Source organism: Vicugna pacos, chromosome 18 (genome assembly GCF_048564905.1).
Source record: "Vicugna pacos chromosome 18, VicPac4, whole genome shotgun sequence".
Taxonomy (NCBI): domain Eukaryota; kingdom Metazoa; phylum Chordata; class Mammalia; order Artiodactyla; family Camelidae; genus Vicugna; species Vicugna pacos.
In genome coordinates, this window is record NC_133004.1 from 28,388,014 (window position 1) to 28,415,518 (window position 27,505).

Consider the following 27,505-nt stretch of genomic DNA (forward strand, 5'->3'; position numbering starts at 1 on the left):
AGGAACCGTACCACAATAAAGGTGTTAAAAAAAAAAAGAAGAAAGCCATTAAGGGGAAAAACACACAAGAAAAAAAGGCAAAGGACAATGCAAATGACTTTTAACAGATTAAAAAAATTCAACCTTATTAATAAAAGACATGCAAATTTAAACTACAAGGGAACATCATTTTTCTCCTATTAGTTTGGCAAGGGTCAGCAAGTTTACCAGCCTGAGTGTGAGAAGATAGGCATCCTCACATATTTGTGGGAGTTGATGGAAGTGTCTATCAGGAAACTTCTGGAAGATGGTAAATAGCAAAAGGCTCATCTCTTTTACTTCACTTATAATTTATCTTCATAAATATCCAAAGATATATATCCAAGTATCTACCTTATCTATTTACCTATCTATATAAAGCTGTTCACTATAGACTTTTTTGGTAGTAGCAAAAGACTAGAAACAATCTACTCACCAGGGACTACTTGAATATACAGACTGGAATACTATACAACTATCATAAAGAATGTAGATGGTCAGAGAAAAACACATGGTTTCAAAGACACATGGATCAGTGAAAATGGAAGCTACAGTATGTATTTTTGTTTAAAAATATGGGGTGATATAAGCATACACATGTACTAGTACAAGCAGAGTATTTTGGTAGGACATGCCAACAAACTCGTAACTAGTTGATTCTGGGGAGAAGAGTTGAGAGGTCAGGAGAAGGAGAGATGACTTACTCTGCAAACTTTTTGTACTGTCTGAAAAAATAATGTTTTACCCATTTTTAAAAACTTAATCCAAGAGCAAAATTAGATTCAATGCTCATTTTAATGTTTGAATGTTGCAGAATGTTTTTCCTATGACTGAATGATCAAATGTTTTGAGAATCAACTCATCAAATGCTATTAATTCAGAACCAAGTTCAACATTTCTAAAATAGTGAAAATTGTATAAAGCATATAAATTGCAAATGTTTTCCAGCCATATCATAATTTTAATGAACACTCATCAATGTAAGCAGAATTTGCGCTATTCCACAATCCGAAGGAATGGGAAAAAAATCACTATCAATTCTCCTTAGGGATACGTGTTGGAAGAAGAAAAGTGAACAGTTGGTTTTAACGGTCAAATGGTTTAAACTTAAAATAATAAGCAGTCGATCCATTTGTTCATTTCACAGGTTGTTTTATTTGGTTCTTAGAAAAATATATACAATAACTGGAACCCCAGTTCTCTTAAATAGTTTTAAATTAAAAATATGCAGGTGAGAGGATGAGTGTATTTCCAGTCAGAACATGAACACTGTTTAATAAAGTGGCAGATGGGGATTTCTGCAGCCAGTCAGAAACACGTACAGGAATGGCCGGAAGTGACGAGAGCAACCTGACGCCGGCAGGTTCACCAGCTCAGACAACACAGCAGGGCGAAGGGGTTTCATCTCGCCCCTTTAGTTTGAATTTACAAAAAGAGTGAAAGATGTACACATTTGCCTATCGTAACCACTACAGCTTTTTGAGTAAGAACTTTTGAATGTGGGGAGGAGGCCCTCTAGCGCTACGTTCACAAGCTAGCTGGGCAAACCAGAGCTTGCCCTCTCAGTCTGGTATTCCGCTGGATTTACATGTATTAGGATTATCTGTCAGTCACAATTCAACTGGTAGCAGATGTACAAACTCAAAGGTCTGGAATATTTGTTAATGCTATTTATTTTGGATTAGACCCCTGCTTTCTCCTGAACATTCTTCTTAATGAATTCACAGTATCCAACAGTGTTTGCGAAAGGTATTTTCATTTGGCAGCCGTCCGACTTCTACGTAGTTTTGAGAAGTTAAGCAAAGAGGCAGCAGGAATTGCCTTTGCTTTGTTTCAACTCTGCCCTTTCCCCTGTATAACATATCCTATGTACCAACTACACAGCACCGTAATTCCAGGCCTATTCTCCAGGAGCACAGATCTTCCCTCCACTGGTTCCGGGGCTTTTCAAGGAATCGCACCTAAGCATTGCACCAGCCAGAGGCCAGTTTGTCATGGGGTTTCCTGAGGAGCTTAAACGGAACTAGATTTTAGAACTGACCACCTTCCTTCCTCGCTGTATGCATTTGCTCAAAAAGCAAAGCAGTGAGGCAAATGTCAGGAGCCAACATCAGGCTTCGTGGTCTACAAACGCTTGTCTGAGTGGGAGAGAGGTGACAGGAAACACGCCAATCAGTAGTGGAGCTGGAGGTTCACTTAGGAATGGGAAGAGAGAGCTCGGTATTTTGTTCTCTGCTCATCTATTTCCTGTTTAGTTTTCTTGATGCAGCTAAAGATTTCCTTAAAAAGCGCTTTGTATTCGGGAGGCGTCGTGGTGGTGGGGGAGCCAATGGGCTCTGGGGTGACGCAGGCCGGTTCCCAGCCGCTGGTGCCAGGCGTGGACTGGGTGCTCACTGCGGCCGGGTCCTTGGCCAGAGCCCTGGAGGTCTGCACGGCCTTGTGGGACAGGGAGTCCTCCTCCTGCTGGCACTTCTTCAGCAGCTCCTCGTACTTCACCTTCAGGGCGCTGTACTGCGTGTCCACCTCGTGCAGAAGGGAGACGCCCCTCTGCCTCACCGCCTTGGCCCTCCGAATGCAGGTCTCCTCGTGGCCCTTCACGATGTCGCCCCCCAGCAGGCTGCTCAGCACCGTCTCACTGCTGCTGCGCTTGAGAGGCTTTCTGTGTGCTTCGGGCGCCGTCAGGAGCATCTCCTCCAGCAGGCTCTGGCTGGGCTCCTTGAATGGGACAAACAGAGAGTCCGGCACCAGCTTCTCAACCCCATTCATGAAAGGATGCTCCGACTGCAGCATCTGCCGCATCTCCGCCACCTCGGCCTCCAGCTCCTGCGCACGGGCTCGGTAGGCATCCGTGGCCCCCAGCTGCTGCTCCAGTTCACTGTTCTCCTTCAGCACCAGCCCGTACTCCTCCTCCATGGTCACCCGCTTCTGCCGCTCCAGGCTCAGCTGGGCCTGCAACATTGTCACTGTTTTCTTCAGATGCTCGTTTTCTTCTTCGTCAGGGCTTTGCTGACTCTGCAGGGAAGTGATCTTCTCCGCGAACACGTGGTCATACACGAAGTGCCTGGGGAAAACATCAAAAGAATCTATTACACAGGTCCACTGAGAACGCAGAGGGAGACGTGATTTTTTTCAACTACATATTTTTGAGGAGCTGTGACGACCAGTTTTTTGCCTACTTCGCACCAGAGCAGTGGCTAAGATGAATGTGCGAGGCTGGCAAATAAACACATGTAAGAAAACTTAATTTTTCTGACTAGTTTTTTTTTTTTAACATTAACAGTACTACAGAACACGCATTCCCAGAGACCAGCAGTATGACTGATACCGTTCAAGGAAACAGAACGGCCCCGTGGTTCCCAGCCTTGGCTGTAGAGCAGAATCCCGTGGGTAGTCTTAAAATACACTGATGCCTGGGTTCTACCCCCATTGATTCTGACCTCGCTGGTCTGCCACCCGGACTTGGGTTTTGTTTTGTTTTCTTTTTGAGCTCTTCACGTGATTCGTAATATGCAGCCAAGTTTGAGGAAGCATTGTTGCAGTGATTTTTAAACCAGGAATGCACATCAGAATCACCCAGGCAACTTTTATTCACACCTAGAGGTTCTTTAGGCCTGCAGGAGTCACCGGTATCATAGTCACCTTACTTCATACTGACCCAAACTACGATACAGGTGACTTGATCAACAGTCAGGACTGAGACCCACCCAGTGCACGAGCTGGTCTCTCTCCTGTTCAGAGCCCTCAGCAACTTGTAACTGTGTTTATTTGTGATTATCGTTTATCTGCCTCTCCGTGAGGCTGAGAGCTCCATGAACTGTATCTATTTTTCTCACCACTCATCGTGCCTGGCTTAACACCTGCCTACAAATGCTCAAGAAATAGTTCTTAAAGATTCAGTCTCATTAAGTCTAAACTGTCTTTACATTTTTCTCCAGGGTAAAAAAAAAAAAAAAAAAAAACCACCTTGTTTGCCTGGATTTTTGTTTTACTAAAGTTTCACTTTTTTTCCTTCGCAGTCATGTGAAATACAACCCCCAAGTCTGTAGTCTATCGGACTATTATTTTAAACTAAGACTTAACACATTAAAAGCACTAAGTACTCCCAAGACTTTACAGAACAAGTTTTCACAGAATTACTAATACCCAAGAACTCTATCATTTGTATGTTTGAATTAAGTGGTTTTGTTCAAACCACTGGTGGTCTAATAGCCAAGTGGTGTTTCCTAAAAGGGTACTTTTAGTCTCCTGGAGTCCAGAACGTGGCAGTGATAAGGGATGCTCCCCTGCTCGCAAATGCCACGGAAAAGCAGGCTCTTACTGGCGGAGGTCATACAGCTCTTTCAGACACGAGAAGCTGGGTGCCGACTTCTCCTGGTCAAGTTTCCCCTGGCTCCTTCTCCCTTGGCCAGATGCCTTCAACTCCTCCACTTGGCTCTGGAGGTGATCAATGTTGGTTTGCAGGCATTCAATTGTTTCAGTCAGACTGCAAGGAACAGACAGAAGCCAATTGCTGCTTGTCATATTAAATAAGGGGCATAAGCAGTCAGGAGAGAGATTAGTTGCCAGCCACTCAAACTGGGCTTTCTTAATTGGAAAAGACTTCTATTTAATCTCTGTTCTCCACAGAGAATTAAATTAAACCTTACTTCATACTGACCCAAACCCACTACAGCCATGTTCTATTCTGGTTTATACTAAATGACATTTCCCTAGGGCTTCTTCAATGGATTCTAGAAAATTTACCTCAGAATCTTTTGCTGTGAGGCCTTGCTGTCAGCAACAAGCTTATGATTTGTTTCCTCCAGTTCCCTTGCTGTGACATCTAACTGCTCATAAACCTTTGCATGCTGTTCATTCATCTGCCGTAGAAGCTCCACCTGCTTGGTCAGATACTGGAAGAGAAGATGATGGTGACGTGGTTACACATTAAATAGACAAGACACCTGCAGCATTCCAGCACCAAGTCTCTAATTCTCCAACACCAACATCAACTGTATCTTACAATTCAATTCAGTTCTGACACTAACTACCTGGAGTTATAAGGGCTCAGTAACACAAAACTGCCCCCAGTTCAGATGCTAGTGGCAAGTCCCAGGGGCCGCCCGTACTTTTGACCAATCAGCCAGAGATCTGGGAGTTCCCATGACCTCTCAGTTCAATAATTTGCTAGAGCAACTCATGGAATTCAGGAAAGGGCTTTACTTACATTAACTGCTTTATTATAAAGAATACAACTAAGGAACAGCCAAAAGGCAGAGATGCACAGGGCAAAGGCTGGGGATGGGGAGTGGGCGGGGCTTCCCTGCCCTCTGCAGGTGCACCACCCTTCCAGCACATCCAGGTGTTCACCAAACTGGAAACTCCCTTGGCCTCAGAGGTTTATTGACACTTCACTGCGCAGGCGCACTGATGAAAGCACTGGCCATTGGTGAACCAGCTCGATCTCCAGCCCCTGTCTCCGCTCCAGAGGTTGGGGGTTGGGCTGAAAGTTCTAACCCTCTAATTATGTGGCTGGTTCCGCTGGCAACCAGTCCCCATCCTATCACTCAGGAAATTCCAAGGGATTTAGGAGCGCTACACCAGGAACCAGGGACAAAGGTCCAATATATAATTTTCATTATACCACAATACCACAGGTTTATTTTATGAAAAGAAGAACTTTAAATCCCTACTTGTCTTAATAGGAAATGAGTACAGGCTATCCTTTATATGCTTAGTTCCCCTAACGCTTACCAACGTCTTGTGTGTCATGGGGCTGGTCCACTCTTACAAAGCATATAACACACATAAAATTAATACTCAACAGGAAAATCTAAATGAGACATGATAATCCCACAAGAGAAAAAGCATGGAACACACATCAACGTTTAAGCAAAAATACCACGTTTTACAGAAATAAGAAAAGCCTAAAGGGGAGGACTTTAGAAGATTTTTGCTTGAAAAAAATCAGAATTTTTTTCGTCTGAGTGAGACATTCTGGACAAAGAACAGGGGAAAAAAATATTGATTTAGCCAGAAAAAGATATTTTAACTCAATATCATTCAGAGATTCTCATTATTTTTAATTCTTTGGGAATGTCATCACCATAATCCTTATTCATGAGAAATTTCGCAGATTCAGATTATTATTTTGGTACTAAGACTGCTTTCTAGATGGCCAAGCAGAAAGGGGAACAGTCACAACCTTAATGCCTCAGTGTTACGTTATCTTCATTCCTCTTCCTACTCAATTCTACCTGAAGATGCAGAAACACTGTATACATTCCAAATAAAGTAATATTTCTCTGGGGCACACCCAGAAAGAGGAGCAAGGTAGGTCTGAAGCTCTACCAATGACCAAATGGTAATAGACCAAAGACATAACTTTAAAGCACTTTCCTCGAGGCTTCTTCCACACTTATACAAGTATTTGCAAAGCTAACAGACTCCTTTCAAATAAGTAAATGACTTTCAATGTCCTCTTTAAATGGCAGTGTGGCAGAGTTGAAAAAAAGCACACAAGGCCTTTTCCAAGTCTAGAGACACAGCTCACTAGCAACATGCTGAGAAAATACTTAACTCTCATACCTTCTCACCTGAAACTCCTGGGGTCAAGAGTGTTTTGAAAAATTCCTTAGATTTTAGAACAACAACATAGAACACACACCACACACTTTATAACATCCCCAGTGAGGGCTGGGCAGCACCCTGGGATCAAGCACTAATATTCTCATCAAAGAATATGAATAAACGTTATAAACAGCCCCACATAAGCTGAGGTCAGGGTTTGCTTCCGCTGCCAAGTGAATTTGTTGCACACTGAAAATACTGTTTTTTTGAGCTTTGAGGGTTCGGAACTGAAAATACGGAGTTGTGGATCTGTTAGAACCTACCTTGTAGGACTGAAAGTATAAAACGACATGAAAGAGCACACAGCATGGCCCCTTTGAAAGCCCGTGTTTATTCTGTCCTCCCTCAAGCCCCACCAGCTTCTCCTAGGAGTGTGCCCTAAATCCTGCTCTCTGGCTGGCAAAGTCCTGGTAGGTTTCCGTCACTGATGGAAATGTATTCAATCTCTTAGGAATACGGGAGCAGAAAAAAGGTTTAGAATATAGGAATATTTATAACAGCTGCAGAAATTTTACAAGCCAGTTTATTTCAAGTATAAGGTCTCAAGTATTCTTTGGGACTGATTCACAACAACCTAAAAAAAAAAATGGGCTAATGCATAGACCAGACACTAATTATTAATTTACAGCAGGAGCTGTCCCTGCCTAGGGACTGGAACAGTCACATCCTCTGTAGGACACACCCGCCCCATGAGGGTGGGGTAGGCGGGCACAGGATCAGAGAAGAGAGGCGGCCCGATGGAGGCAGCAGGGTAGTAGCCACGAGCACGGGCTGTGGGGTCGGAGTTTGGTCTGAAATCCCACTTTGCCATTTCTAACTGGGTGACCTCCAGCAAGTAACTTAATTTTTCTAAGGTGAGATTTCCTCACCACCCTCAGGGTTGCTGTGAGGTGGATATGTGTGAAGGTTCAGCATGGTATCTGGCAGATGGTAAAACTGCTCAGTAACAGGTAGCTATTTCATTCTCCTCTATAGTTTTTGAACTTCACATGTGCTAAAATTCATCTGGGGGATTTATTAAAAGTATAGGAACCTGGGCTCCTTTCCCCTAAAATTCTGAGTCAATGAGACGGGGGTGGAGCAAGGATTCTGCATTTTTAGTAAAAACCCCAGGTGAACATTAGTACAAGTAGTCCATGGATCACACTTATTAGAGACATGTTGATCTCGGACATGAAAAATCCTGGAAGTCTCTCCCACCCCGCTCCCCCCCAGCCAGTGGTCTCTCTCTTGGGTCTGGGAGCCATGAACATTCATTTGGATCAACAATGACTCTTAAGCTTAATGCTTACCATTTCCCCTCTCAGAACTCAGTTATTCACTAAAATGAGACTATATTTTAACTATATCACAGCAGCATTCTTTACCATGCTGTATTGTGACACATTCTTACAATCATAATTCCTTGAAATTATATACTACGTACCTTAATCTTGAGTGCTCCTTCCTAAATTCTCAAGTCCAAAAACTGACTCTCTGCAGATGGCTAATTTTATCTACTACACTTGAAAAACTTTGTAAATGGATAATTTCAAACATATATAAATGCAGAAAAAATGGTTTAATGAGCCCCATCTACCCATCACCCAGTCTCAACAACTACCAATATACATTCAGTCTTGTTTCATCTGTACTCCTCCACTCTCCTAATCCCCAGTCATTTAAAAGCAAATCCAAGATACCTTGATTCAAGTATACATATTTGTTTCTATGTGATAAAACTTCATTTTAACCACAATTCCAAACATACCTTAAAAAACCCTAATAATTCCTTAATATCATCTATTATGTTTCAGTGTTAACATTTTCCCAACTATCTCTTAAATGGTTTTTCCAGCTTCATCTGTGGTCCTTATTTCAAACTCAGGGGGTACCTTTATCTTGAAATTGTGGACTTGCCTCACTCTTAAGGCAAGCTCCCCCTTTCTTTTAGGGCCTTGATTACCCGAATCCTTCCTCTCCCAGGGGCTGCACTTTCCCTGGCTGCTCCATCTAATCCAGCAGTTCTTAACCTGAGGTCCATGGGAAGAATTGAGAGGGTCCATAAACTTGGATGGAGGAAAAGTTACATCGTCATTTTCACTGACTTCTAACTGAAATTTAGCATTTCCTTCGATTATGAATGGAGGTAGCAAACCACCAGTAGTGTGGGGAGTACTTAGGACTTTATCACCAACAGAAATCACAGTTGTTTCATATCACATGATGGTGGGTGCAGAAATCTTGATTTATTGGTTATACTCATCACTATTTGAAACTACAGCTTTTAGACTGCCATTAGGTCTTGGTATTTAATATATTAATAAAACATATTAATAGATCACAAATTTATTTTTTCAATACTTTAATAGTCGTTTCCATATAACCAATTCCCTTTGTAATTCTACGTATTTTGTGTATTAAGAGGATCATCATAGACTGACTAGACAGCCAAAGGGATCCACAGCACAAAAATGGGTAAAGAACTCAGATTATCCTTTACGCCTCCTTGTGAACATCAAGGCTTCAGAAGCCTTTCCAGATCACCCTGTTTTTAAAGCAGCACCACTCCCAAGGCACTCTATTAATTTCTCCCAAAACACTTAACACTTCATAATAACAATCAAATTGCTCACTTGTTAATGTCGTAGTCTTTCTAGCCCTCTTCTGTGAAAGAAAAATATTGCCAGCCACATCAGTAAACAAAGTATGCTGTGGCCATCAAGTCATTGGTCGCTACCACCCCCCACCCACAGTGAGCAGAGGAAACTCAGGAGGCAGACAGGCAGGCAGCCCCGCCTCTGCAGCCACCCCTAGTGGCACACCCTGAGGGAACTCAGGATGGGAAAGAACAGGACACTGGCCCTAGGTAGCTAGGTGCGTATCAAAGGAATGATTTCGATGAGCCCAGATCTCTCCTTGAGATGTCTGGTTTTCTTTAACAGTAATCTTTTAATGTTCTGACTGCCTGGTCTTTGTTGCGAAACTCATATACCCTGGCTTCTACCTTGCTGCTTTGTAGCAGACCCTCAGAGCAATCTGAGAGGCTGTCAGCCTGGGCTTAAGTCCTCAGAAATGTTCGCGGAACAAAGCACAACTCTCAAGTTTTAGGTTGTGCATTTTATTTCAGTTGACACCTTGAAGAAGGGATGACTTTTACATATTTAGTCCATTTAGCACAATTCCTGGCACATAGTAGGGACTAAAAAATATTGGCTAAACGGCAATTTCTAGACCTCTATCACAACAGCTTCTCATGCTCAGTACACAACTCAGGCTGCTGCAATGTCGAGAGACTTAACTGAAAGAGTTTGAGAAGGGCTTTGGTTATAGCCCTCTTGGGAAAAGGCCCTAGAAGCCACTATTTCTTTCTCCTCTTGCTCCACTTACAGACTATTTCTTTGGGTTTATTACCATGGCACAGGTATACTCAAGCAATCTGAAATAGTTTTTTTTTTTTTTTACCAGCCTCTGTTACATGGGCCCCAAGATGTTGCCCCTTTTAAAGACATAATATTCAAACTGTAGCCAATATAAAGGAAATAAGTCAATATGGAAATAAGTACAAAAAGGCTGTTCAGAGAACTACAGTAGGTCCCCCTCATTTGATATATAAAAACCTGTGTGTGGGGGGAAACACAAGGAAGCCATTTAGGAAGAATTTGTGATATTTTAGTCTTGGAGGACTTGCTTTAAGGACAATCTAAAGAATGGCAGGGAGCTTGTTTTCACCTTGCAGGAGTTTAATCTTATTATTATTAAATCAAAACTAATCAGAAAAGCCCTTCACTTCTCCAAGAATCTATGATAGGCTGCTCAAGAAAGGAATCGGACTAAATTGGCCAGCAATTTAAAAGAAAAATTATTAGCTCTCTCAGCAAGTACTGATAGGAGGCCAGAGTCAGAATCCACACAGTTGGACACTGTTTTAAAGCTTGGCCTCTATAACTTTAAATTAGTATTCATCTTTTTTTTTTTTCTAATTCTAGAAGGAAATGGGTTAGCTTATTTCCTACCCTCCCTTGAAAGGTATGGCCCTGCTTCTCATGTTCTGGTTTTCTCAGTTCAGAGTCTGTGACACAAGGCCTCAAATGATTCTGACTGGGCTGCTGGGACCCTAAAATTCAAGTGCCAACAAAGAGCTCAAGTTCAAAAGTATTCCGCGTATTAAACAGGGGTGGAGGTGAGGGGATATTTAAGCAAAACAGTGGAGGGATGGGAACGTGGGGGTAGCAAAAATGTCAATTTATAGCCAAGAGTATCAAAGTTTAAATTCCATGTGTTATCTGACACGCGTCTTGGAATTTGTACAGAATGTCACCTCAACTAGGCGTACAAGGTTCAGGCTATATGAAAAAAGCTATAAATAGGCCACTTTTACAATTGAGGCAAACCTTTGAAAAAGGCCAGCAGGATTATATTAACACCTATTGGCAATTGTAGAACCTTGACCTGGAATGCAGGAAAAAACAGACACAGCCAAACTAAAAACGCAAAAGGAATGGAATGGAAATTTGGCTTTTATGCAGTGTTGGGATTATCCTTATATTAAGGATTACGGTCCAAATCCTCTGAATTTAGTAACAAAAGGACCTTCCACAATATTGAAGAAATATTTCCCATTGCCTTTGAAAAACCTCCTTTCCCTGGTTAAAGTATTATATTTCTTCTGAAGGGGTTTTAGGAAAAAGTAAAAAAGCATGAATATGAAAATAAAAACCACCTATAATCTCACTATTAAAAGCTTGGCTTGTTCTTAAGATCTATTTTCCAGTAACTGAAAAGGATTTATTTTTTTCAGAATTAAGATCCTTTCATTACTAAAATTCTTAGAACATGGATAAACTGTGCTACAATTTAAACTATCCAAAATATACACTTACATAATCTCATCACCTCAGAACAACCCTGCGCCAATGTCATGCAAGCGTTCTTATCACCAGTACACAGCAGAGCAAACAAGATCTGAGAGGAGGCCTGAAGTCTAGCTATTTGCTATAGAATTCCTTTCAAAATCTCCAGAGGTGGAAACACACAGTTTAGGAATTATTGGAAGTACTTTGTAAACTGCATATCTGTTCTCTGTGAAGATACTGATTTGAACAAGTATTCACTGATTATCTACTATTTTTTTTATTTTTATTTTTTGGTGGGAGGAGGTAATTAGGTTTATTTTCTAATTTATTTTTAGAGGAGGTCCTGGGGATTGAACCCAGGACGTGGTGCATGCTAAGGATATGCTCTACTGCTTGAGTTATACCCTTCTCCCCCACCCATTATCTACTATGCTTGAAAGACCATGAATAAACACTGTAACAGCCTTCAATGTTGCAACAGGAAGTAGGGGGGAGGGGAGGAGAATAAAATAAATCAAGAAATAAGGATAATATACAGAATATTGAAAAGTGTAGCAAAGGAAATGGGTTAATTTATTTCCTACCCTCCCTTGAAAGGTATGGCCCTGCTTCTCATGTTCTGGTTTTCTCAGTCCAGAGTCTGTGATACAAGGCCTCAAATGAATCCGACTGGGCTGCCGGGACCCTAAGATTCAAGTGCCAACAAAGAGCTCAAGTTCAAAAGTACTCCGCATATTAAACAGGGGTGGAGGTGAGGGGATATTTAAGCAAAACAGTGGAGGGATGGGCACAAAATACTTAAAAATTTCCAAGGAAGACATGAGCTCTTCAAAGAAGGGACACCCTAAGGCCTACTTTGACTTCTGTGGGGATAATGCAGGTTTCCAAGCAGAGAAGCAACAGAAAACACAAGGCTGCTTACATGACTATAGGAAATTTTTAAGAGAATCTGATTGTGTTTGATGGTGTCAGATCTCATTACTCTCCAAAGCTTCTCTCCTCCCCATTATCCAGGATAGAAAAACTTGCTCTGCAATCTTGAAAAATGAGATGCTCAGATTAACACTGAGTGAAAGCTACACAGGCTATGGCTATACCTTTATTTAATCTTTTTTTTTTACATTAAAAATGATGCCTAACAAAATACTGATCAATTTTTATGAGGACTGTTCGAAATCCACTGACCGTCTTTGAAAGCATACTTGTAGTTCTACTGACAAAACATCCTTTGACAGTTTCCTAGCTGTCTATTCCCATAATGAGTCACAGTTCTGGGGATTTGATCCTAGCACTTCCACCAGTTCTGCACTATTCTTTTTCTATTGTGAGGGGTTTGTTCCAGGACCATTTTCTGGCTGATTTAAAACTTCTCTGGGTTGGTGGGATAAGAGCTTACTTTTTGATTTTTAAGTATATTTTGCTAAATTTAAAACAATGACGATGTATTACTTTTCTAAGCAGGAAAATTCCCAATAAATATTCTTAAAAATTAGTTTAAAACTGGTACAAGTGATTCCATTCATGTAAAGTTAAAAAAAAAACAGGCTAAATTAATCTAGGGTGTTAGAGTGCTGGTTACTTCGGGTGGTGACTGGAAGGGCTGATGATGCTTGCATTTCTTAGCTGGGTGCTGGCTGCATGTGTATGTTTATGAAAATTCTTTGAACTGTATAGTTGGTATTTGTGTTTTCTCTGTATGTATATTTAAAAAAAAAGTTTACTTAAAAGAGAAAAAAAAAAGACATAAGGTTTTAATCAAGGAAAGAGCCCTCAAGTTTAGGGGGCTCCAGAAGGGCATGATAAGAGGCAGATGTTGCAAGGGTCATCTTTTAGAAGAGCATCGGGCTCTTTGGCTGTCTGGTTACTTCTTCAAGAGCATCCGCACTTCCTTTAGACTATTGGAGAGAGACCCTGGAAGTCTCTGTTGTGCCCTGCAAGTCTGCCCAGGCACAGATGTGAACCGAGCAGGCTGTAAGGCTGATATGTGGGAGTCCTCTGGCTGGTAAGTGGGCTTAGCCAGAACTGCCATTTCGTCTCCCCATTTCACCCCGTTCGTACTAGCCTTCAGGGAGTGATTTATAAAAAGAAAGAAAGAAGAAAGCCAACCATAATAGCAAGACAGTGTTGTTCTTAGTCAAAAAACAGCTTGGGTAAGGAATACAATGTTGAAGGCTACAATGCTTGGATCTATGAACCAGTGGGCCACACAGAAACAAGAGATCCATGGAAATGTCTCTGGAAGTACCCGAGGCTAAATTTGGTTGATTAGATGTATACATATATTTAATCTTATATTTATGTAATCATTAAGGTCAGACCTGGATACTTCATTTCTATTATGCGTTGCATATAAGACACTAGATGGTGGAACGTTATGTGTAGGTTTGGAGAATCTCAAAGATCTTTGGATTTTTTTCAGAATGTCAGTGATCTGTTTTAACTGTTTAATCATCCTCAATACCACAGAAAAGAAAACAAAGGTAGAAAGACAAGTAACTTAGATCATAAAGTATTTGTTTGTTATCTCCTACAGTAAAAAAATAGGCGTTGTCCTCCAATCTAAATATTTGGACTTTTTCATCTATACTTGGGAGATATGCTAAAATAAGTATTCATTATAACATTCAGTTATAGTGATTTATAGGTGCTTTCATAGAAAACATCAATACAATGTATTAAGACTGTTTCTATGTTTCAAAAACAAATAAATACACCTCACAGTATATGAGCGTCTTCATGTATATGCCCTAGGAGCACTCTGAAATCTTCTAATGAGTTGAAAAACAAAGTCTATGAAACAAACAGGAAGAGTTCCTTGACCATGTATTACATTTGCCTAGTTCAGCAGTTTAAAAATGCCTGGCTTCCTGCATTTTTAAGTTTCTGACAAATTTTACAAATAATAAATTCAATTTGGATATAGCATGTTCTAAGCTCTTTTGATATAGAAGGCACTAAAAAGTGACAGCTGGTGACTTAAATATCATTATAAGATACACACTCCTACAATTATAAAAGTGTATTTCAGTCACATCATTGGCTTAATTCATAAATCCTGATGGGGGGATCTAAGTATGCACCTTAATTATGGCTATGTAAAATTAAGGATATTGAAATGATAAATTTGTGTTAGTTTTGATGATAGGTTAATTTGTATTCAAAAATTGAACTCTGTGTAATTTTGATTGACATAGAAGACTGTGTTACTCTGCTCTTCCATGTTTTTAGCACCTGGTTCAGATTATAATCAGAGCTCAGTTAAGTTCTCATCATGATGAATGGCTTCAGTGTTCTAAGGTCTCTTTATATATTTCTGCACATAGACATAAGAGCCCTGGTTCTACTGTGCCAATCTGAAAGGAAACAGTTATAATTTAAGGGCAAGGCTTTTTTGGGGCTGTGAGGGGAGTATGGGGCATGAGGTGTTCTAATGGGAAAATTGTCTGGTTAATATCCACAATCATCATCTTCACAGTCATGTGGCCTCTACACGTAACTGGGGTACTTTAATGGGACCATTTACAGCACCTTCCATTTCAAAACCTTAATCTAGCGTCTTTCATTTTAGTTTGTTAGACTAGGAAAAAATAGTGTTTTAATGTTTAAAATCTACTAAAAATGTAAATAAATCAAGATCACAGCAGGGAGAAAGAAACATCTATTTTATGATTAATTCTTTGAATGGCATAAGGAATTTAAACACATTGTGAAATCAGGTATTACAATTAAAATTTTTTTCATTTAAAACCAAATTTAGGATGGTGTTTGGTAAGGGGAGGGGATGCAACCAAGAGGGGGTTATAGAGGGAGCCTCAACAGTGTGGATCGTTTCCTTTCTTAGCTGGGTGGTGGGTACATAGTTGCTCACTGTATTATTCTTGTTGTACCTGTTTGCATAACTCAAATATTGCACAATTCATTTTTTAAAAGAAAAAAATGAAAAACTAAGTATAATATTCACAGCTTTATTTTGCTACACATAATGGCAAACAATGGACCATTTTCTACGAGCACACGTCACCAAGGGCAGACTTACGTGTTAGGAAAGCTTAGAAAAAGTTAGAAATCAGCCTCTACACCCTTTCCAGTGGTTATTTTCAAAAAAGTCTGTATTAGAAACTAAACATTGCTTTGAATTGCAAGTGTTATTCCAGCAGAATGATTGGTACAACAGCAGCGACACGCCACACCTCAAAGGTTCCTCTCCCACTGAGTAAATTACCTCGATTTCCTGTAACTGCTCCTGATTGGTCGTGTACATCTGCTGAAGAGAATCCTCCAACTCTGTGTTCCGATCCAGTAGTGTCTTCCCAAGCTCAGCAGCAAGCTGGAGATCTAGCACAATAAATAAATCTTAGAATAGTGCGAATGATCTCATGCCAACATTTTATATAACCTAGTCCTTAAAATAAGAATTAACCAAGACTCAACCCAACATATAAAGTTTAAGTCAGATCACACTGGGATGTGGAATGGCACAGAAGGAAACCTGGGTTCTACTGAAAATTCAGTTGGATTGGTGCCTTTTACCAGGTAACATACATGCTTTTATGTACCCTTACTTGTAAGACGTGAAGAACAGTGATCTATTTTATGGAGGTGTATCCATTAGGTCAGGAATGATCATTCAACATTGTGACATCTGAGATCATAATTACTTGCTAACGGACTGACTGGACTTATTCATATCCTGATTGTCTACTTTTCTGGATGGACTGTTAAGCCAAAGTACAGGCAAATCCTTCAACAGTCTCTGAAGTTCCCCTGAATCCGGCTGCTGTGAATGCAACTGTCAAAGCAAAGTGTGCTGTTACAGATTCTGGCCTCCTAAGGGGACTAAACACTAAGTCAAGAAAAGGAAAACTACATCAGTGATAAGAACATGGACCCGGCGCTCTCTCATTTTTCTTACTTGTCTTCATCAAGTCCTTCTCCAACATGAGCAAATCAGATAAGTAAAGCAGCAGGATGGTTTGTGTGGTAACTCACACCATAGCTTATACTTTCGTTTAGCACAGAGCCGTAGTTCTATCTTAAACCTCACTTTTCAACGCTCTCTCTTCTTAGGCATATATGCACTTAAGACAGGATTTGTTTGTGTTATTCACAATCCCAGAAATAAAAATTTAGTGATACAAAAGAGGACAATAGTTTTAAGAACACAGGTAACTGAAACACTTATCTGCATAGTAAATTTCATGGGGGATCTTTCGATATAGTGGGAAATGCACTGAACTGAGTAGGAAGGTCTGGGGTTCAGTTTTGCTGGCATTCACCAGGTTAACACTTTCAATATAGTGACTTTAAAAGTCCCTACACTTAGCATTCTTGTCTAGAGAGATGACTATCCTTGTCAATATAAGACCGTGAAAATCAAATTAAATAATACATAAGGAAGTACTTTACAAACTAAGCTGCCATATACGGGCAAAGTTATTATTAGTATTCACTGATTCACAAATGGAATGATTTTGTTGTTAGGCACCATGCTAAGATTTGGCTACGGAATGGTGAACTAAATGGATAAAGATTGCCTGCTTTCCTGACACTCCCAGACTATTGGGGGAAACCAGATATCAAATGAGCAAATAAACTTGCAAACTGTGATAAATACTATGCATCCGTACATGTATGCATACATTTGATCATACCAGACACTGTTCTGGGCACTGGGGATACAAGAATAAACTCAGCTAAAAAATTCCCTGCCCCCAGGGAGTTTATACTCCATTGGGAGAAACAGCATGATAAAATATGTACTAGTTAGCAAAAAGTGCTAAAGAGGAAAAAATAAAGCAAGGAGTGGGCAGAAAGAGTGTGGATGTGGGAGGCTGAAATTTAAGAACATGCGATGAGGGTGACATTAGAATCAAGATGTGAAGGAACTGAGTAAGTGACCCACGAAAATCTGTATTCAGGGGAACAACATTCCAGGCAGAGGCCAACAAGAGCAAAGACCCTGGGAGGAAGCATGGCTAGAGCAGGGAGAAAGAAACATACAGACAGAGATACAGAGAGAGAGAGAGAGAGAGAGAGAGAGAGAGAGAGAGAGAGAGAGAGTGTGTGTGCATGTGTTTCTGTACTAAGGAGGTTAAGATTCTGGTTTTCACTCTGAGTAAAATGGAATCCAGTGAAGGCTTCTGACAGGATCACTCTGGTGGCTGTACAAACAGACTGAAAGGGACAAAGGGGGAGGCAGGGTGACAGGGATACTGTAATCATCTGGGTGAGAGATGACAGTGGCTTAGACTAGAGTGGCAGAGGTGGAGAATTCTGGCTGCTGTGCAAGTAGAACTAAAAGGATTTGTTAATCAATTGGATGTGGTTTATGAAACAGAAAAGAAACAAAGCTCTGGATTCGGTGATAATGAACAAAGGATCTACTTTAGAAGGGAGGTCACAAGGAAACGCTCTCTGAGGAGACGTTTTAGCTAAAGCTTGATGGATGAGGACCTCACCATGTATCAGCCAGGCAGAGGCCCTGAGACGGAAGAGAACCCGGCAGGCTCAACAACCCAACAAAACGTGGTGTATTAGGCACCCCGGGGGGAGAGTGGCCTGAGATGAAGCTGGAGAAGTTAGGCAGGGGTCAGATCTTACAAAACTGTATCAGCCATGGTAAAGGAAGCTTACATTTCATTCTGCATATGATGGGGAGTCATTTCATTAAGTGTCAAAAAATTTATTATGAAAACAGGGAACCTCACTACATAAGACTTTTAAACTTCATTTTTAGAGGTTGATAAATAAAGTTTAATATTTATTCATTACTATGGATATTAAAACTTAACCTAGAATAAGTGATAACAGAAGAGCAACTTTTGTTCCCTGGTACTGTCCATTTGAGTGCATAATAAACATTCCATTTGGTTAGTTTTCCCTCATCAGGAAAAAACAAAGCAGCCAAACCCACCACACAACACTCTAGCTCATTTTAAAACATTTTATACCTACTTAAAATAAAACAGCATATTGTTGGTAGATAGGTGTCAAAATACACTCTCCTGTGAATTAAATATTGTCTGTTAACTACTTAAGACTTCAGATACCAAGTCTGTGAAATAACATCTTGTACTCACAAGAAACGGAATCATTACAAACCACTCAAAGCATTTAAGACACATTTTACTATCTTTTCAAGGTTGTTAGCCCAGATTTTCAAGTGAGACAACCTGAAGCACAAAGATGCGAAGTGACCTGACCAAATCTACGTGGTGCAGCACACGCAAAAAGACAAACAAACCATCAATAGATTCTTGCATTCTCGTCACGATTCTCTATTATCCACATCCACACCGGTTTAGTTTGCAGACTTTCCTAGTTGAGGTACTTAAGTCTTTTCACCTGTTTTTACAGATGGCAATGAGAAACTAGAGTTGAGCTTTTGGCTTTTTTTGCCTACACTGCCAGTGAAGGCACATACAACCACAGGCAAGTTAATACCTTGTCTTCACTAAAGTGAGAAAGGAACTACATACGGCTGAGATGTTCCAGAAGTACTTATTTCGTGTTCATAGGGTGTGTCACGTATATATATCCCCCCACATAGGGAGCCACCTCACTGAATTATTAAAGACAAAGCATGTAAACATTACCTAGACATTACTTAAGACTCTCCTGGCTGCAAGTGGTGAGTAATTCCTCACTGGAAGGACAAGAAACTCACCAAAGATGTTCTTAACCAGCAATCAAAACCTGAGCCAAAACCTTACCACCTGCTCAGAATCAAAACTGACTTGAGCCCACCTTCTACTCCTTTCACTCAGTCAGGAAACTACCTATGTGACTTAATACACAGCCAGGGGCAGCGCTCCTGCTGCTGCAGGAAGAGATGCCAAGGGTAGCACTCTTCCTTGTAAATAGCAAATAGAGAAGAACTTGAGACTTGTCCTTATCTCAATCCTCATTTTCAGTTAAACAAAGCCCCAACCTGGCTCAGTAACCTGAAGTCTCAGTCTCCTAAATATTTCATCGGATGTTTAGGATAGAATTCTGGCAAAACAAGTCTCAATTACACGAGAGCGTCTGTGGAGTCACACTGTATAATAGGATATTACTTCATCTGTTAGTTTAAAGGCTAGAGTCTTTTTTGGTCTTAAAAAAAAAAGAGTTCATATCCTGTTGTGTAGCATCTGGCTTCCATAACCAAAAGAAGCCAAAAGCTGGCAGTAAGCCCAAGAAGGTTTTCTAAATAATTAGTGGGGCAAATGGGAGAATACTCAATGTCCTTTATTTATATTTTTAATTAAGGCACAAAAGAAAAGGAAACAATATAGTTTTGAAGCCTTATGCAGCTGTTCATCTGTTATACAATAAGCATCTTCATTAAGGGATTATCTTTTCTAAATCCTATTGAACTGGCGTAGGCAGCCACTAAAAACAGCACAGATTTACGGCGGGCTTGAGAACTGCAACCTATCAATACCTTCATGTTTAATAGTCACTAATCCATCTTTGCAAGTGATAATAATCTAGTTTAACAGTGGAAACTGTTAGCTTTAAACAGATATTCTACTCAGCCCTATTCCTTGGGTAAAAAATTAGCTGTAGCAGTCAAATGATTTTCTTTTAAAAAGATCCTCCTTCCAGAATTCTGAAAGCTTTAAATCCCACTGCTATTCCATTTTTCTTATTTTACTTCAGTTTTTTTCAAAACTACGAGGAACATATTCCCATGTTAGCTGTAGTCTCTAGCAGTAATTCAGTAACGTTAAGGCTGAAAGCTTTTCCTATTACAAAACCAAATGCGTCATTTGGTGATGCTTCTGCGTGGCTCCTGTTGTCAACGTTACTATAATTGGGAAAGCAAAAGACCTGAACATAAACATCAAGAAAAATGACGGTGTCAAGTTTTCATGACCCTCCAAAGAGTGATTCAGCAAATTAGTTGCTCACATGAAGAATGCACTCATCTTGAAAGGAAGCAGAAATCTTAGGATTCCCTTAAACTAAGATTTCATTGGCTGATCCACATAGTAGAAACCCGAATCCTTATTCTAAGCTTGCACAGCTCACCAAAGAACAATTATAATAGCAGCTGGTCTAAAAGAAAACCCAGTCTCTGAAGTCTTTCCACCTTGTTCTCAGGGGCACATTTCAAAGCAAGCACCATCATTACCTGCATAGAAGGCTCCTGCTGTCCCAGAAAGGATCTTACCCACAAGAGATCACTGTCAGTATTCTTACCCGTGCCAACTTGTCCCTCTGACAAAAGACAGTCTCTCCATTAAAGTGTTTCGTAAAAAGCAAAGGGTTTTCTCCTTCTGCCTCCACACAGCTTTACACGTTTCTAACAAGGTATGAATAGTAGACCAGAGCTTTTCAAGGTTAGAAGCTATCAGAAATTTTAATTAAAAAAAGAATGCCCCAGCAAACTTTGGTACAAAGATTCAGTCTACTTAAGTAATGCTTCTGTTGCTAAAGGAGAAAAATGTGTAGTTCTACAGCTGTGAGAACAGTCTTTGAAAGTTCTTTTAGCAGCTCTCTCCAAATAAGGCTTTCTCGGTAAAGCTAATAGTGAGGATGTTAAAAAATGAACAGACAGATGTCTGCACTTGATAAAATCCCACCAGATGAGCTTATCAATCTGTTTAAGAGAACAGACCTGCTCCCTAACTTTACTCAGCAGCAAATATCTACTGAGGGCCCACCCTGTGCCATGCACTGTGGTGGGCACACACCAGGAGGCGGCATCTCCAGACTTCTCAAGCCAGCAGATTCCTAGACGGTCAACTCCATGAGCTGATTCCTGCCTATCTTATCTTGTGGACATGCACTGTGGCCCCAGTGCCTAGATGAACACCTGGCACAGCGCAGGTAACAAAATTTTTGAGGAAGTAACAAATTAAACATCCATGAAAATTTTAGGATTTCTTTAACATAATTTAGCGAAACTGGGACGAAGATACCCTTCTTTTCACCCTGCAGTCTTCATTCTTTTACAGGCCACATCCACAGTTGTGACTGTTGGAATTTCACATCTATTCCTATCCCCCACACTTGGTTATGACTTTGACAGGGTTATGTCAAAGTCCACTGTGACAACAGATGCAAAAGTCCTTTGAGAAGCATCGAACAAATTCCAAATGCAAACTGGCATTAAGGAGGTTTGGACCTGTGCTCTTTCAAGGTTTCATTAAAGTGGAACATCTGATGATTTCATTTTGATCAGAGGTCAAAGAGTTCCACATCTAATTCCAACATGTTGCATTTGCATCTCAGTGGACTGAAATATTGCAATCGGTTGTTCTTAACAAACTCCCACGGGGGAAAGTGCAGTGTGGACTAGGGCACCTGATGGAAGAGAGCCATGCAAACAGTAATTCTGTGTGAGTGCCTCAGTCAGTTCAACAAATGCTAAAATCGAGCTTCTATTATGTGCTAAGTATTATGCTAGACTTAAAAAAAAAAGCCTGTACAAATCTACACTTTCTATAAATATAGTAAAGAAAAATATTTAGCTTCGATTATAGGACAAACTGCTTAATTTATTATAGGGAAATGTGGCAACAGCACAGTGGTTGCCTCATATATCCTGGAGAAAGTATCAAACTAGGCCATCAATCCATAGGGGGAATTCTGAAAACAGGTTAACCCGTAAGACAAATTTGCCGTGTGGACGTTGTGAACATGATGGCAAATACTGCAGTGCAGCCACTGAATAGCTTAGACTACAGAAGCAGAACGGTGGACTACTTTGGTTTAAGTGTTAATTTTTCCAGCAAGTTTAGAGCTAACAAAGTTGACTTACACAGAATTGCAGAAACTGAAGACGCCTGAAAAAAATTCCTGAGGATTATTCAGTATTCAGTACAGTGGGTAGGAAAGTTTGTTCTGCAGTTTGGAGTGGAATCCCTAGCTCCCCCAGTAAGAGTACCTACTGCTACCTCTAAAGCATGGTTGGATTAAATAAGCATCTGTGTGAAGGGCCCATTAGCTTCTCGCACACAAACAGCAAGTTCCTGCTACTAATAGGCAACTCTAACTCCAACTGAGGGCCACTCTAAGATTTTTCTCTGGAGACACCATCTGCAAGAAATCCAAGACAGGCCAAGATACGAATGCCCGTTTTTAACTTAAAGGCTGGGTTGCAAAGTCAAAGAAGTGACAGAGTTAGAAGTGCCCTCAAGTCATCTCATTTGGCATCTGGTGAATTACAACGCGTAAGCAATCCCCCCACCCCACCCCCCCGACAGTCTGACACTAACCGAAAAGCTGTAAACTGAGTCTGTGAAGAAGAGAGAGGCTTTGGGCAGTGGCCGTGACTCCTCATTCTGGGTGTGTGGGTTCAAATAACTGCTCCCACACTTAACTGTAAGGAAGTCACTTGGACGCCTTTGCCTCCGCTTTCCCCATCTGGAAAATGGGGCTAACACAAGCTACTCTCTCAGAGTTACCAAATGTGTGCAAAGGGCTCCGTTGCTGCCACCCAGCAGTGCCATCCAGGGACGACCACCTGCAGCAGCTCACATTCGGCGCCGGGCCGGCGGCGGTTCCTCCCGGAGGCAGAGAGGCAGCGGGCCCGAGCCCAGTAAGGGGCCACCCCGCTCTGCTCCGAGGAAGGCCATGGGGATTAAATCAACTAATCCAGGGAACGCGCTTCAAACAGCGCCTGGAGCCCCGTTAGCATTCCACACGCACTGGTGACGGTGATGGTGGTGATTACTGCTTAGAAGCCCCGGCCCCGCGCAGCGGAGTCCTCCCGGGCGGGATGGGCAGGCGCGAGAGTCCCAACGCCAGGTGATCGTCAGACCTTTCCCGCCTCTGGTATCTGTTGGCCACGAGCAAAAGCAACTTTTTATCAGTTTGGCGGCCGGGAGGAGAAGCCGCGAGCCGGCAGCCTTCCCGCCCAGGCCCCGCCGGGCGACCGCGCCCTCACCTTGCTGGAGATCCTGCTGGTCGTACCACGGCTCGTCCTCCTTCATCTCAAACTCCTCCACCAGGTTCTCCGCCAGCATCTCGGCCGGCTCTTCCGGGGGCAGCGGCCCCCACCGCCGCCGGCCCGCCTCAGCCGCTGCCCCGGGCTCTCCGCCGGCCCCTCCGCCCTCAGCCAGAGCCGCCCTCGGGCGGGACGCGCCGCCGCCGCCGCCGCCCAGGCTCCGCCGCGCCCCCGGATCACAGCTACCCGCTGCCGCCGCCACGGGGCGGCCGGCAGCGCACGTCGCGAACCCGCTTCGCGACTCGCCTCACACCCCCCAACGGATCGAACGGCCGGCAACCCGCCGCGAGCGCCCCGGCCGGCGCCCCGAGCCTGCTCCTCACGCAGCAGCCGGGCCCAACGTGGCACTTTGGCAGAATCCTCCCCGACCGGGGCTGCGATTCAAACCCCCGGTGGCTCCTCAACCAATCGCGAGTGGGCTTCCGGCCGAGCGGCGGCGAGGTTGTCCAATCGTGTCTCTCCGAAGGCCCGCGGTTCGCCCGGTCTCAAGGGCAAGTAGCCAATAGCGACTCCGGAAGAAACAAAGGAGGCGGGGAAAAGGCGAAGAGGTGCGGCCGAAGGCCCCGCCCTCTCTCGGGCGTTAGATTGCTTCTGGGCTTGCATTCAGGGTGCTGGGGGTGTCGGGGTGGCCGCCGCCGCAGCGCGTTTGGTGGGTGTCCGGCGGTGCTGACCTGCTGCGTGGGCATGAGGGGCTGGAGTCTGGCCTCCCAGCAGCAGGCGGTTGCAGGCGCGGGGCGCGGAGGGTACCAGGACTCCAAGGACCGCTGCCCTGCCTGTCCCCGCTGGTCTTTTGAGTCCCAGATTTGCTTTCCTTGGTGCAGGGTAATTAAGAGACGGTCGGAAGTTTAGGGTGTTTTCTCCTTGGTATCTGAACCCCCACCTCCAACCTACTGAGCGTTGTACACACTCCCCGTGAAACGGTGGGCCTCAGGCCCACCTGGGTATCTGGGTCCTGAAGGGGTGCAGTTGACGCTAACTCCTCAGAAAAAAATTGCAAGCATTTTCGCATGCGATTTTGAAAAGATTCACACATCACAAGTTAAACATCTGGAGTAATTAAGACCTGACACCTGGAGAGAAGAGACTGCAGCCCTAGCACTCGACGGCCAGCAGGGCAGTGAACGTTGTCTTCCACAGACAATAACAAAATAAATGCTCCTCGTGACGTTTACCATCACCGTGCAGTCAAAACATAGAAAGTTTAAAATATAGTGACAGGACAAAAGGTCAGTGTCCTCAACCTTGATGTAATGATACAGCTGGCAGAAGACAGCGGTGCCCTCTCATAGTAGAATGCCAACCAGTAAACGTAGAAGGAATAATGGTGTTAGAAGTGATACAAGAGGCGTGGTAAACTCGCAAATCCTTTTCTCCCGAATCCAGGTATACTAGAAGGCGGAGTGTTACTGACCCACTTTTTATTGCTAGGTTAGGAAAGAAGCTAGGTCCCCTGTTTAACCTGTACTGCCCTAGTTGTGGATATTCTGGTAGAGCCCAGAGCCAAAAGAAAACAACAAAAACCAGCTATCTTAATTTAAAAGTCAGTCATTACAGATAGAGCTCTTTGAAAGGAAAGATGACTGGCTTTAGGGTTTGCTGAAGGTGATTTGTGGAAACTGAAGGGCTAGAATCCTGCATCTACCTTCAAGAGACTCATCTTCCATAGCCACTAATCTGCAAGATTGAAAGTGCTGACTTTTTTCTCCATGGCAAATAGCTCATTTTGACTACAAATCAAATGGGAAAATGTATAAACGTTCTTTAACATTCACTGTCAAAAAACAAAAACAAAAAATAATGAAAAAGAACAATCTGGAGAATTAAAGTTATCAATGATTTAAAATGGCAAAAAACAAACTAAAAAAAACCCCCAAACACCAGAATTTGTGACTTTCGGTACTAGTGGGTTTTTTAAAGGACACTATTTGGGGAAACTTTTTTTTTTAACCCTAGCTTGAACAAAAATTGCATTGAAAAATACATGTTGGCTTTCAGTGCTAAAAGCCCTGCTCTAGGGGGTGGTCTCCATCATTCTTTTAGAGGCTACATAGTCATAGCTGAGAAGCAATTATAAGCAGCCTCTTTAGTGACATTATTATTTAATAGTAGGTTAGTGAATAACAAAAAAGTTGATTCTAAAAGGAGGGTTTTGGGTTTTCATTTAAGAATGCACCAGTATTTAGTGCACCTGCCCAGCCAAATCATTACACCTTTTTGCGACTTTTTTTAAACTCTTATTATGCAACATTTTGTAGTGAAGAAGAACAAGTTTCAGAAGTCTTTTGTTCCTGGTTGTAAAAGTGTGCATTCTTGTTTTTTGGTGTTTTGTTGCTATAGTAAAATCAGGTAAGGAGCATTTTTATATAGTAGTGGTGGCTTTGAAAAAAATTGTTAAGTGGTGATTTTCAGTTTGATGCTTACTGAAATAAGTGTTTGTTATGATGAAAATAATCTAAAGCAAAATATTGATAGTTCCTTTTTTACAGATGGAAATAAGGAAGATTTTTACTTCCTCCTTTTAATAAATATAAACAAAGAGAAGTTTGGGGTATGGAGTGTTTAATAATGTTATTAAAACCTTATATTCGCCTTATATACTGTGTGCATATTACATAAACCTTATATTTTAGATACAATGGGTGCTTAACTCAAAATCTTTTAAAAAAAATTTGTACTCAACTAAGCAAGCTTATGATCCTTTGCAAAATTCTGAGTTTATAAATACCTGCCTTCTGAGTTAATGATAGATCAGTTCAGAAGGTGTGCCATGCTTCTAATTTTAGCATGCCAGAAATAAAGCTAGGAAAAAGAAGTGTGCCTAGATTTTTGTGGGCTAAATTTGTAACTTGGCTTTTGGTTCTACTGACTCCCTTGTTTTTGGCCCTTTTAGTAACCCTAGCTTCCATCTTCATTCTCACTTGTGCCAAAAGTAACTACCTGGAATGAGGTCTTCAACAGTAGTTTCCAACTTTTCCAAACCTGCTTTAAAGCCAAAAATGTTAGCTGACCTCCACATAATAGTATTTGGATTTTTCAGGTGTTTGACCACTGCATAATGACAAAATAGTTCATATATTTGTATTTTATCCTTACAGCAGAATTTACAAACATTCAGAGAAAACTAGTACACATATGGGCAAAGTATTCTTTATTCTGTTCATTTTTTAAATATTAAAAAAAATTTTTTTGACGGAGGTACTGAGGATTGAACCCATGACCTTGTGCATACTAAGCATACACTCTCCCACTGAGTATACCCCTTTCCCCCCTCTTTAGTCTGTTGACAGACAATGCTTGGTCTGTATATGGGTTTAATAACCGCTTTTGATAATTCTAGGGCCCTATGTCCCATAGAATTAAAATCATTCTTATAACTACCTGATGCAAAGTGAAGCTCAGGGACTTAGGTAATTTGATCATTTGAGCCAAATGCCCACTCCTCCCTTCTAACTTGCCCTCACCTTCCCTAAGAATTTGAATAATGTAGCATCAGGTGACTGCTTAATTCCAAAGGCTTATTTAAGCAAGTAACATCTCTTGAATTATCTGAATATTTGTCTGTTTTTTGCTTCAGTAAGATTTTTGGAGACCTGCCCAATATTCTAGTAAGCCAGGGATAAAACAGGAAAATCAAGACTAAAAGGAAGATGAGTCTATCCCTACCTCTTGCTTAGTTAACCTTTTCCCATTTTCCAGTTGGATAAATCAAATCACTGAAAGGATGAGACAATAGGCCAGATTTAAGAGGGACACCTACATCGGAGCAAGGTCCAAACTGTGCCACTTCTATATCCATGTTAAGTATGTTCTTTGGGCCAAAGTTACAGTCTGTCAGAAGTTCAAGAATAAATCTTCCAATGCAAGTCTGTACTACTGAATGGACAACTTTATACTCAGATGAAATGCTTCCTTCTATTCTTTCTCTCTGATGTTAGCTAAAGGTGTCACTTTGTTGTCCTCTTCTTTCTCACCCTTCTGAGTAGGGAGGATAATAATGCCATAAACACATCTCCCTGGCCACTAGTTAAATATATTCAGACTCTTGGATGAATCTCCTTTTTATAAGTTAGAAGAGATATTCAAGTAGAGGCACACTCTAAGCAAA

The 27,505-nt window shown here is 41.7% G+C and overlaps 2 protein-coding genes across 9 annotated transcripts in view; one reads left to right on the plus strand and one right to left on the minus strand.

Moving 5' to 3' along the window:
- Positions 1–1,149: 1,149 nt before the first annotated feature.
- On the minus strand, positions 1,150–23,768 carry CDR2 (cerebellar degeneration related protein 2). Of its 3 annotated transcripts, none has more exons than XM_006201194.3 (5): positions 23,341–23,765; positions 15,685–15,797; positions 4,762–4,910; positions 4,337–4,501; positions 1,150–3,079 (listed from the first exon to the last, which is right to left on the minus strand). In XM_006201194.3, the coding sequence occupies exons 1-5, from the start codon at positions 23,417–23,419 to the stop codon at positions 2,215–2,217; spliced, it is 1,371 nt and encodes a 456-aa protein (XP_006201256.2). In that variant the 5' UTR covers positions 23,420–23,765; the 3' UTR covers positions 1,150–2,214. The 3 variants fall into 3 exon arrangements, with proteins under 3 accessions (XP_006201256.2, XP_072798846.1, XP_072798847.1); XM_072942745.1 differs by lacking the exon at positions 23,341–23,765 and adding an exon at positions 23,103–23,220; XM_072942746.1 differs by lacking the exon at positions 4,337–4,501 and having other exon boundaries at positions 23,341–23,768.
- A 27-nt stretch (positions 23,769–23,795) lies between these two features.
- The window catches only part of LOC140687084 (transmembrane protein 180-like), a 29,393-nt gene continuing 25,683 nt past the window's right edge, over positions 23,796–27,505 (plus strand). For 2 of the 6 annotated variants that reach the window (XM_072942747.1, XM_072942753.1), the window contains exon 1: positions 24,011–24,626. The gene's annotated coding sequence lies outside the window, so the exon portion shown is untranslated. Of the gene's footprint in view, positions 23,949–24,010; positions 24,784–27,505 lie in introns of those variants that run through there. The other 4 variants (XM_072942752.1, XM_072942748.1, XM_072942749.1 and 1 more) reach the window with 4 other exon arrangements.